The sequence below is a fragment of the Lucilia cuprina genome, chromosome 3 (genome assembly GCF_022045245.1).
Source record: "Lucilia cuprina isolate Lc7/37 chromosome 3, ASM2204524v1, whole genome shotgun sequence".
Lineage (NCBI taxonomy): Eukaryota > Metazoa > Arthropoda > Insecta > Diptera > Calliphoridae > Lucilia > Lucilia cuprina.
The window spans coordinates 4,652,747-4,665,304 of NC_060951.1; the positions used below are offsets into that span (position 1 = coordinate 4,652,747).

Consider the following 12,558-nt stretch of genomic DNA (forward strand, 5'->3'; position numbering starts at 1 on the left):
AATTTTTTCCATCAAATATTATTTATTTATTTTTTAATTTTTTTTTTACTGAAAAAAAGGACGGGTGGCAACACAAGTTTTATTTCTTTTCAATACGTTTTTGTTTCTGTTAAAATTTTTTTATTTAATTTTTCTTGTTACTCTTTTTTTTTTGTTATTGGCAGTAATTGTGTATTTTATTTTAGCTGTTAGAGGGAAAAATTGGTAAAAAAATTTGGACAAAAAATAAAAATTAAAACAAAATTTAAGATAAAAACTGGTTAAATTTCATTTTAAAGAACAAAACTAAAATAGAACTAGAAAAAAACTAGAACAGAATAAGAACAAAACTAAAATAGAACTAGAAAAGAACTAGAACAGAACTAGAACTGAACTAGAACAGAACTAGAACAGAACTAAAACAGAACTAGAACAGAACTAGAACAGAACTAGAACAGAACTGGAACAGAACTAGAACAGAACTAGAACAGAACTAGAACAGAACTAGATCATAACTAGAACAGAACTAGAGCAGAACTAGAGCAGAACTAGAACAGAACTAGAACAGAGCTAGAACAGAACTAGAACAGAGCTAGAACAGAACTAGAACAGAACTAGAACAGAACTAGAACAGAACTAGAACAGAACTAGAACAGAACTAGAACAGAACTAGAACAGAACTAGAACAGAACTAGAACAGAAGTAGAAACTGAACTGGAACTGAAGTAGAAATGAACTAGAACTGAACTAGAACAGAACTATAACTGAACTATAAGTGAACTAGAACTGAACTATAACTGAACTATAACTGAACTAGAAATGAACTAGAACAGAACTAGAACAGAACTAGAACAGAACTAGAACAGAACTAGAACAGAACTAGAAAAGAACTAGAACAAAACTAGAACTGAAGTAGAAATGAACTAGAACTGAAGTAGAAATGAACTAGAACTGAACTAGAACTGAACTAGAACAGAACTATAACTGAACTATAAGTGAACTAGAACTGAACTATAACTGAACTATAACTGAACTAGAAATGAACTAGAAATGAACTAGAACTGAACTAGAACTGAACTAGAACTGAACTAGAACTGAACTGAACTAGAACTGAACTAGAACTGAACTAGAACTGAACTAGAACTGAACTAGAACTGAACTAGAACTGAACTAGAACTGAACAAGAACTGAACTAGAACTGAACTAGACATGAATTAGAGCTGAACTAGAACAGAAGTAGTACAGAACTAGAACAGAACTAGACCAGAACTAGAACTGAACTAGAACTGAAATTTAACTGAACTACTTAGAACAGAATTTGAATAGACCTAGAATAGAAATAGATCTTAACAAGAACAGAACTATAACTAAAGAAGAAATGAACTAAAACAATACATTTGTCTTGATATTGAACAATTTTAGTGAATTTAAGAAATTTTGGTTAAGATTTTCTTAGGTTTTTTAAGATTTTACCAGTTTTTATCTTATGTTTCTTAGTTTTTATTCTTTTTTATGTTAAACAAAAAAAAAAAAAAAAAAACAATCCGTCCTAAAAATAATAATTTAACAAAATATTTCTTTGGTATAAGTATTTAAAATTTTTCTTAATTATGTTTTTTTTTGCTAATTATCACACATAATTTGTTTAGTTTTTTTGTTGGGTTTGCAATGGCGGTATTTTTTAAAAATTTATAAATATTTTATAACAATTATTTAAAAAAAGATAATAATAGCTTTTAATATAATTAAGTAGTTGGTTTTTTAGGAGAGGGGGAAGGGGTTAACTTTTAAACTATTTAACTATTTATAACTGTAATGACTTAAAATTAATAACAAATTTTCTTAAGGATTTAGGAGTTTTTTGAGTGGTGGGGGAGAGAGGGGTTGTGTAAATGGGAGGGATTTATTTTATATCTAAATTATTAGCAAAAATTCGTAAGCAATATGCTTTTTTACTAGATCTAATAATAATTTTATTAATTTTCATGTTCTTATATAAGAAAAGAAACAGTTGTTGGCAAAGAGCTCTGCTAACTAAAGTTCAAACTTGAAAAAAGAGAAGCAAGAGAGCTTTTTGCCAATAACCGATTTAAGAGAGAAAAAAAAGGAGTAGTGAAAGGGAAAATGTAATAACAATGAGCAGGAAGGAGTCTTTGTTAAAAAAGAAAATTGTATGTGAGTTTTGTTTAGTAAGTACGCCATTTTAGTTAAAGCGTTTAATTTTTTTAATAAAAAAAATTTACATTAAATTATATAAAAATAAAAAGCTTTTTCTTTAACATTAATTTCTTTATAATAAACATGTTCGTTTGTTAATAACGGTTTTGCTTTTCATGATTAAATAAATTTAATATTATTGCTCAAAACTGCTATTGTCCGACTGATGGCGTACTAAAATTTTGGGCTAGAGAAACTCACGCTTAGAGCGTCCTCCGCCACTGCTGCCAGCACCGGTTGTTGAGCTAGTTGCTGTGGTGCTGGCCGTTGATGTTACTAAAGCACCACCTGTTGCTGCAGCAGCTGTTGTTACTACCGCTGTTGTGGCTTGTGCTGTGTTTGGTGAGGGCAGTTCCTCTTCTAGCAAACGCTGCTGTTCGGGACTTTGTAGAGCGGCACTAGTAGCAGCGGCTTGAGCATGGGTCTGCTTGGGAGGCGCCGGTGCTTTTCTGCTCTTCGAACGCCGCTTTTTAAGCATTAGAGGCCCTAGACCATTGCCTCCCGTTGTCGACGTGACCATTTGCACGGGATTCAGCAGGTTGGATGAGCTAGTTGCTGCTGCAGTAGTGGCGGTAGGGCCGACCGCTACTGTCGCAGCTGCACCTGTAGACGTTGGAGCAGCGGATGCACCGGTTGCACCCACACCAGCACCACCAACTCCACCGATGGGTGGTGTGGGTGGAGCTGTGGATATTGTTATAACAGTATCGGCGGCTGGTGTGGTAGCGGTGGAATGTGTTGCCCCACCTTCTGTTGGGCGTCTACCAACTAAGCCCCCTGAGCTGCTGCCACTGGCCGCCGCCGCCGACGTTGAGGTCAACGTTGTCGAGCCACAAACACACATGTTATCATCGGCCGGTGTTGTCTGGCCCGAAGAGTCTTGTTGCAAACGTTTCACCACTTCGGTGAGTAAGTCTTCGATGCGTCCAATGCGCTGTTGCATACGTTGCAGTTCAAGACGTACATCCACTTTGAGATCTAAAACGGTGGCTATAAGATCTCGTTGAGCTAATGTGGGTGGTTGTTCTCTTAGGCCCGTATCATAGGTATCAGAGGTGGTGGCACGCGATGAAGCCATTTCGATTTGTCTTTCACGTTCCAAGGCCAAATTGCGTTCTTTAGTAGAGAGAGCGGTGAGTACGGTGGCGGGAGCATTACTGCCTTCGATTACCACACGACTATCACGGCTGGGTGGTGATGAGTCTACTTCACCGCCCTCATCGATGGTGTCTTGACGTGCCAACGTGGCTTGACTGGCCTGCAGTTTGGGAGCTTTTGGAAAAACCTGTAAAGAATCATATTTTTTCGTTTCCGGGGGGAAAGGAGGGAAGAAGAATATGATAACAATAAACCATACCAGCACACATACACACATAAGGAAATAGAAGAGATTGGGAGGAAGAGAGAAAAATTCAAAGAACGATCAAGTCAGATGGTTCAATAGAGAGTAAAATTTAAACGAAAGAGTAAAATAAATTAAAATAGATCAGAAGAGAACGAAATAGTTTAAAAGAGAGGAACAAAAGAGAGTTAAGTTATTAGGACAACAGTTAAAAAACAAAGAACAAAATAAATGGAAGAGAATGAAAGGGAAATTAAAAGCAAATTGAGAGAAAACGTCAATTTGGGAAAAATGAGAGCCGAAAAGTAATGAGAAAATTAGAAGTTATAAATTTCAAATAATATTTTAATTAGAGAGACGTCCAAGCAAAAGAGAATATAATGTTTTAAGAAGTTAAGCACAAGGGGAGAGTAAATAAAAGGGGACAAAGAAAAATATTTAAAATTAAATGGATAATTGCGAAGAAGTGATATGGATTTCAAAAAATATATAAAAAGAGATGTCCAAGCGAAAGAGAACATGAATTCGAAATAAGTTAAGCACAAGAGGAGAGTAAATAAAAGAGAATAAAGAAAAATTAGTAAAATTAAATTGATTATTGTTATGTAATGTTATGAATTTCAAACAATATATAAAAAAGAGACGTCCAAGCAAAAGAGAGCAGGAAGGTAAACAGATGAGAAAGGTAAATAAGAGAAAAAGTATAAAGGAAGAAAGGAAAAGTGTTAAAGTACACAAATTAAAGTAAAGTTAATAGAAGAGACATAAATAAAAATAAGAGAGAAGAGAGAGAGAGTAGAAAGAGAATATAGAGAAAAACAAAAATTAAAGAGATTTAACAAACACATTCAGATCCAAACACATGTTTCCCATATTGTAGATTTGCAAAGTCACATTAATATGAAAGAGAGATAGAGAGAGCGAGTAGTTGTTACAGAGGGTGAGTGTATATTTATGTTACGAGTCACATTATCAATCAATCATACATCCATGTTTTAAGTTCAATTCCATATTGTATACGTTGTTGGTTTTGTTTATTTGTTTTAAAATCCACATATTTAAAATAGTTTTAATTAGTATTTAAAGTTTAATATTTGTTTGTTTATTATGTTTTTGTTTTTTTTTTCAAATCCAATAATTTTGTTTTGTTAATGCAGGAAGGCAGGCAAAAGAGGGGGGAAAAAGTTAAATGTTTTATTATTTTTTTATTTTTTTTAAACTGTGGTAGTTTGATATTTCTTATAAAAAAACTAATTCAACTAAAAATTAATGGAGACAACTAAATATTTAGACAGTTAAGGACTAAAATACTTAAAACAGAGTGTAAGTGAAAGTTTAAAGGATATTTAAAAGGCTTTTAAATAGTAAACTCTTCCCATCTCTAAAATGTTGTTATTAGAGATAAAAATTTTTCAAATAATTGTCACAATCGAATTGAACATGAATTTGTTTACAAAATGAAACTGTTCCCACTTGATAAACAAGAAAACTGTTCCCATCTTGAAACTGCAAACATTTTACAATATTTTTATTGCAAACAAATACTTATTAAAAAATGTAAAGTTAAACATAATATAAAACTGTTCTCACTTAAGAAAAAACTGTTCCCACTAGATATTTTTGTTTAAAAAACCTTAAAATTTATCAAATATTTATTAAAATCTAAACACTTAAGAAAAAACGCTTAAAACTATAACAAAATAAAACTCTTCCCATTACAATCAAAACAGTTCCTAGCTTTAAAAATGCCTTTAAATGTCTAAATTTTTAGAAATTTTCTTAGAATATAATTAAAATTTTAAATATTTACATTTTAAAGATAATTTCAACTCTTCCCAGTTAAGAAAAAAACTGTTCCCACTTGAAAATACAGCTCAAACTGTAGAAATTTCAAAAAAACTCTTTGGCATATAATAATACTTAGAAAAACTAACATTTTAAAGAATATTTCAACTCTTCCCAGTTAAGAAAAAAACTGTTCCCACTTGGAAATACAGCTTAAACAGCAAAAATCTTTAAAACTCTCTTTAGCATATAATAATACTAAGAAAAACTAACATTTTAAAGAAATTTTCAACTCTTCCCAGTTAAGAAAAAAACTGTTCCCACTTTAAAATATGGCTTAAACTGACTCAAATTACCCAAATTTATTTAGAAATGAAATAAACATTAAAAACTAAGAATTTCCAAACCAAAATAAAACTCTTCCCAGTTAGGAAAAACCCTTCCTACCTTAAAATATGCCTTTAAAAGCTTAAAATGTTTAAAAATGTTAGTGAACACAATTAATTAAAAAATAATTAATAAATTAGAAAACAAGCAATTCTCTCTTCAAAATAAAACTGTTCTCATTTAATACAAAAACTCTTCCCACTTAAAATTTTAGCAAAAAAGCTTAAATCTTTTGAAATTTCTAAAAAATAAAAAATAAAATATTAATAACTGTTCCCATCAAAAAAAAAAAAAAAATAACATGACAGCCTTTTAAATTTTCTTTAATTTGTTAACAAAACTTAACTAAACATAAAACTTAAAAAATAAATTTCCATTAAACAAATAAACATTAAACAGAAAACTTAAAAATATTTCTAAAAAAAGAAAAAACAAAAATGTTGTTGTTTTTGTTGTTGTTGAAATATATATGTTTAAATAAGTATATATATAAAGTCAATTACTTTATTGCCTTGTCCACCATTACTACTCGAAGTACTACTCTGCCTCGCTTGAGCGGCAGTGCTTTCACGCAGACTTTCGCGGGCACTCAAACTTCTCGAAACGGCTACTTTGGCGCTAGTATCGCTAGCTGAATCGACACTTGAACTACCCAAAAGGCGTCCCCATTTGCTAGCACGTGTACTACGTGCAGATGGTGGACCAGATGATGGTGATGGAGAGGGTGATGGGGTGGGTGCGGCAGCGGTGGTTAAAATACGGGAATCCTCGGTTAATGTTAATTTGGCAGGTAACTTCTTTAAAGGGTTGTCACACATATCAAAAAATCATAATAACAATAACAATACATTCACATTTTGGAACAGGCCAATTATAAGGGTTGATGATTATGCAAGTTGAGTGACGATCGGGGGATTTTGAAGGAATTTGTGTTTGTTGTTTTTGGGGGAAAAAATTAGGAGGGAAATGTTAGAATTATATTTTTTTAAGTGTTTCAATAATTTTGCAGTTCAAATGTATTTTCAATGCACACAGATATATAATTTTAGCCACATTTAACATTTATGTTTGAGTGTATTTGTTTTAAAGAATTTTAGTGTTTTTGTTAAATATTTTGTTAATTATAATTTTTTTGCATTATGTTTATTTTTTTATAATTAGTTTAATTTATTAAGTGTTTTTTTTAGCATTTTAAAAGAAAAAAAAAGACGAAAAAAAGAGACAAGACAACGAGCATAAGTATATTTATGTTTAAATATTTATATTAGTTAATTAATATACATAATTGTGAAAATAACATATTCAAAACAATAATTTAACAAAATTTATATAAATTTTGTTTAACACCACCTAAAAATATGCCACAAAAATTATATATAATTAAACACACACAAACAAAATGAGAGCTGGAGAACTAAGTTCCAGTTCAGTTCTAGTTCTAGTTTAGTTCTGTTATAGTTCTTTTCTAGTTCTGTTCTAGTTTTGTTTTAGTTCTGTTCTAGTTCTGTTCTAGTTCTGTTCTAGTTTTGTTCTAGTTCTGTTCTAGTTCTGTTCTAGTTCTGTTCTAGTTCTGTTCTAGTTCTGTTCTAGTTCTGTTCTAGTTCTGTTCTAGTTCTGTTCTAGTTCTGTTCTAGCTCTGTTCTAGTTCTGTTTTAGTTCTGTTCTAGTTCTGTTCTAGTTCTGTTCTAGTATGTTCTAGTTCTGTTCTAGTTCTGTTCTAGTTCTGTTCTAGTTCTGTTCTAGTTCTGTTCTAGTTCTGTTCGAGTTCTGTTCTAGTTCTGTTCTAGTTCTGTTCTAGTTCTTTTCTAGTTCTGTTCTAGTTCTGTTCTAGTTCTGTTCTAGTTCTGTTCTAGTTCTGTTCTAGTTCTGTTCTAGTTCTGTTCTAGTTCTGTTCTAGTTCTGTTCTAGTTGTGTTCTAGTTCTGTTCTAGTTCTGTTCTAGTTCTGTTCTGTTCTAGTTCTGTTCTAGTTCTGTTCTAGTTCTGTTCTAGTTCTGTTCTAGTTCTGTTCTAGTTCTGTTCTAGTTCTGTTCTAGTTCTGTTCTAGTTCTGTTCTAGTTCTGTTCTAGTTCTGTTCTAGTTCTGTTCTAGTTCTGTTTTAGTTCTGTTCTAGATCAGTTCTAGTTCTGTTCTAATTCTGTTTTAATTCTGTTCTAGTTCTGTTCTAGTTCTGTTCTAGTTCTGTTCTAGTTCTGTTCTAGTTCTGTTCTAGTTCTGTTCTAGTTCTGTTCTAGTTCTGTTCTAGTTCTGTTCTAGTTCTGTTCTAGTTCTGTTCTAGTTCTGTTCTAGTTCTGTTCTAGTTCTGTTCTAGTTCTGTTCTAGTTCTGTTCTAGTTCTGTTCTAGTTCTGTTCTAGTTCTGTTCTAGTTCTGTTCTAGTTCTATTCTAGTTGTGTTCTAGATCTGTTTAAGTGCAGTTCTAGTTCTTTTCTAATTCTGTTCTAGTTCTGTTCTAGTTATGTTCTAGTTCTGTTTTAGTTCTGTTCTAGTTCTGTTCTAGTTCTGTTCTTGTTTTGTTCCAGTGCTGTTTTAGTTATGTTCTAGTTCTTTTCTTGTGCTGTTCTAGTTCTGTTCTAGTTCTTTTCTAATTCTGTTCTAGTTATGTTCTAGATCTCTTTTAGTGCAGTTCTAGTTCTGTTATAGTTCAGTTCTAGTTCTTTTCTAATTCTGTTCTAGTTCTGTTCTAGTTCTGTTTTAGTTCTGTTCTAGTTCTGTTCTAGTTCTGTTCTAGTTCTGTTCTAGTTCTGTTCTAGTTCTGTTCTAGTTCTGTTCTAGTTCTGTTCTAGTTCTGTTCTAGTTCTGTTCTAGTTCTGTTCTAGTTCTGTTCTAGTTCTGTTCTAGTTCTAGTTCTGTTCTAGTTCTGTTCTAGTTCTGTTCTAGTTCTGTTCTAGTTCTGTTCTAGTTCTGTTCTAGTTCTGTTCTAGTTCTGTTCTAGTTCTGTTCTAGTTCTGTTCTAGTTCTGTTCTAGTTCTGTTCTAGTTCTGTTCTAGTTCTGTTCTAGTTCTATTCTAGTTGTGTTCTAGATCTGTTTAAGTGCAGTTCTAGTTCTTTTCTAGTTCTTTTCTAATTCTGTTCTAGTTCTGTTCTAGTTATGTTCTAGTTCTGTTTTAGTTCTGTTCTAGTTCTGTTCTAGTTCTGTTCTTGTTTTGTTCCAGTGCTGTTTTAGTTATGTTCTAGTTCTTTTCTTGTGCTGTTCTAGTTCTGTTCTAGTTCTTTTCTAATTCTGTTCTAGTTATGTTCTAGATCTCTTTTAGTGCAGTTCTAGTTCTGTTATAGTTCAGTTCTAGTTCTTTTCTAATTCTGTTCTAGTTCTGTTCTAGTTCTGTTTTAGTTCTGTTCTAGTTCTGTTCTAGTTCTGTTCTAGTTCTGTTCTAGTTCTGTTCTAGTTCTGTTCTAGTTCTGTTCTAGTTCTGTTCTAGTTCTGTTCTAGTTCTGTTCTAGTTCTGTTCTAGTTCTGTTCTAGTTCTGTTCTAGTTCTGTTCTAGTTCTGTTCTAGTTCTGTTCTAGTTCTGTTCTTGTTCTGTTCCAGTGCTGTTTTAGTTATGTTCTAGTTCTTTTCTTGTGCTGTTCTAGTTCTGTTCTAGTTTTGTTGTAGTTTTGTTGTAGTTCTGTTCTAGTTCTGTTCTAGTTCTGTTGTTTAAGTTCTTTTCATGTTCTGTTCAAGTTTTGTTGTTATTCTGCTCCAACTCACACAAGTAAACTTATTAAATATTAAATGAAATAAATAAAATTATAATAATTATAATAAAACATTTAATTACCAAACCTGTAAAGCAAGTAACATTTACATATTTTATAAATTTATTTTGTAAAATTAATTAGTTTTTAATTTTACTTGTTGGCAAAACCACTAGAGAACACATAAAAGAGCTAAACCCAAATTAAATAAACTCAAAAATTAACCGCATTATAAACATTTAACAAATTCACAAAAATGTTTAAACATTTGTTTTGGTAAAACAAAAAAACACACGCACACGAAAACGAATTACAACAACTTAAGTGAACAGCTAAATAAATTACAACAACTCACCTTATTACGATCCGCTTCAAGGGTATCAGAACCACCTCCACCACCAGCACTGCCTCCGCCTCCTTTTTCGACATCACTTTGACCGGAAACGGCCTCTTTTGAGCCGGTTGTCACCTGGGGAGTACGTCGGAATTTGGAAAAGATTTTACGCACCAGATGATCTTGATTTTGAGGCAATTGTGGCTCGTTTTTACGCCTTTCGGCCAATTCTTTTTCGCGTTTCACATCAGCCACCTTGCGAAAAATCAAACGATGCCTGAGATTGTATGTGAGCACTAGATTGCGGGCAAAACTGTTGGCAAATGCCGAATAAAAGTCGAGGACTTCGAGTAATTTATCACGTTTGATGGCATGCAAATCACAATAGGTAAGGGCACGCACATTGGCCGCACTCTGGCCAACGGCTGAATCCTTCCAGAATTGGTCACCAAAGACGTCTCCCTTGCCTAAAGGGAAAATAAATCAATAATTTCTCTTAAGAAATATATAAATCCTTTCTACTACTCACCCAATATCGCCACAACTTCATCATCTTGTATCACTTCCAGAGAACCCGTCACTATGAAACACAAACTGTCTATACTTTCTCCCGTATGATAGAGTAAATCCCCCGGTGCCGAGTGTGACATCATAAAGTGCATGGCCAGCGCTCTTAGACAACCATCCGAGGCAAGACGAAATGCTGGATGCTCGTTAAATACTTTGCGATTTAGATGAACACATATATCAGCCTTCATATCTTTCGGACAATAGTTTAGTACCTGTGAAATGAATTTTGGTTGTTTTTTTTTGGATCTTTCTAGTTTTTTTTTTACTTGTGATTGGTTTGAAGATATTTCTTTTTTTTTTGTTGATGATGTTTCCAAAAAAAATTAAAATGTCATTAAACTCATATACTTAATTTAATATTGTTTTTATTAATGGTTGTTATCTTTAGAGGATTTTAGGATTTATTGTTTGAGTTTAAAAAGAATATTAAAGTATTTGTATATTAGTTTGTTGACTTTTAAACACGACACGCAGTTTTTTTGTTATGGTAACAGTTCAAGGTCATGGTCTCTTTTTAGTTGGAAAGTTTCTAAAGAACAGCAATAGGAAGAGGAGAAATAGTAATATTCAAGGCATCTATTACTATAATCTTAAAATCTGTTTCATATACCTATCTAATTAAGTATACTACTAAATATTAATTAAATTCTCGAACGATTTTAAAACAGCTCATTACAAGTCAAGTCCTTATTCACATTTGGTTTACATGTAGTTCAGTTTTAGCTCATTTCTAGTTTAGTTCTAGTTCAGTTCTAGTTTAGTTCTAGTTCAGTTCTAGTTCAGTTCTAGTTCAGTTCTAGTTCAGTTCTAGTTCAGTTCTAGTTCAGTTCTAGCTCAGTTCTAGTTCAGTTCTAGTTCAGTTCTAGTTCAGTTTTGGTTCAGTTCTAGTTCAGTTTTAGTTCAGTTCTAGTTCAGTTCAAGTTAGTTCTAGTTCTGTTCTAGTTCTGTTCTGGTTCTGTTCTAGTTCTGATCTAGTTCTGTTCTAGTTCTGATGTAGTTCTGATCTAGTTCTGATCTAGTTCTGATCTAGTTCTGTTCTAGTTCTGTTCTAGTTCTGTTCTAGTTCTGTTCTAGTTCTGTTCTAGTTCTGTTCTAGTTCTGTTCTAGTTCTGTTCTAGTTCTGTTCTAGTTCTGTTCTAGTTCTGTTCTAGTTCTGTTCTAGTTCTGTTCTAGTTCTGTTCTAGTTCTGTTCTAGTTCTGTTCTAGTTCTGTTCTAGTTCTGTTCTAGTTCTGTTCTAGTTCTGTTCTAGTTCTGTTCTAGTTCTGTTCTAGTTCTGTTTTAGTTCTGTTCTAGTTCTGTTCTAGTTCTGTTCTAGTTCTGTTTTAGTTCTGTTCTAGTTCTGTTCTAGTTCTGTTCTAGTTCTGTTCTAGTTCTGTTCTAGTTCTGTTCTAGGTCTGTTCTAGTTCTGTTTTAGTTCTGTTCTAGGTCTGTTTAGTTCTGTTCTAGTTCTGTTCTATTTCTCTTCTAGTTCTCTTCTAGTTCTGTTCTAGTTCTGTTTTAGTTCTGTTCTAGTTCTGTTCTAGTTCTGTTCTAGTTCTGTTCTAGTTCTAGTTCTGTTCTAGTTCTGTTCTAGTTCTGTTCTAGTTCTGTTCTAGTTCTGTTCTACTTCTGTTCTAGTTCTGTTCCAGTTTTGTCTAGATCTGCTCTAGTTCTAATTCTACTAGTTCTGTTCTACTTCTACCAGTTTTGTTCTAGTTCTACTAGTTTTAGTTCTAGTTCTGTTCTAGTCTTGTTCTAGTTCTGTGTTCTAGTTTTCTTTCATTCTGCTCTAGTTCTGTTCTAGTCCTGTTCTAGTTCTGTTTCAGTTCTGTTCTAGAACTGTTATAGTTCTGTTCTAGTTCTGTTTTACTTCTGTTCTAGTTCTGTTCTAGTCCTGTTCTAGTTCCATTCTAGTTCTGTTCTAGTTCTGTTCTAGTTCTGTTTAGTTCTGTTCTAGTTCAGTTTAGTTCAGTTTAGTTCTGTTCTAGTTCTGTTCTAGTTCTGTTCTAGTTCTGTTCTAGTTCTGTTCTAGTTCTGTTCTAGTTCTGTTCTAGTCCTGTTCTAGTTCTGTTCTAGTTCTGTTCTAGTTCTGTTTTAGTTCTGTTCTAGTACTGTTATAGTTCTGTTCTAGTTCTGTTCTAGTCCTGTTCCAGTTCCATTCTAGTTCTGTTCTAGTTCTGTTTAGTTCTGTTCTAGTTCTGTTTAGTTCTGTTCTAGTTCTGTTCTAGTTCTGTTCTAGTTCTGTTCTAGTTCTGTTCTAGTTCTGTTCTAGTTCTGTTCTAGTTCTGTT

The 12,558-nt window shown here is 32.7% G+C and overlaps 1 protein-coding gene across 1 annotated transcript in view; it reads right to left on the reverse strand.

The window, feature by feature from the left end:
• Positions 1-1,634: 1,634 nt before the first annotated feature.
• The window catches only part of LOC111684290 (potassium voltage-gated channel protein eag), a gene marked incomplete at its 5' end in the record, with an annotated part of 34,831 nt that continues 23,907 nt past the window's right edge, over positions 1,635-12,558 (reverse strand). Inside the window, 4 exons of the mRNA XM_046945946.1 lie at positions 1,635-3,481; positions 6,214-6,507; positions 9,740-10,185; positions 10,248-10,592. Of these exons, the coding sequence (XP_046801902.1) occupies positions 2,384-3,481; positions 6,214-6,507; positions 9,740-10,185; positions 10,248-10,592 (2,183 nt within the window). The remainder of the gene's footprint in view (positions 3,482-6,213; positions 6,508-9,739; positions 10,186-10,247; positions 10,593-12,558) is intronic.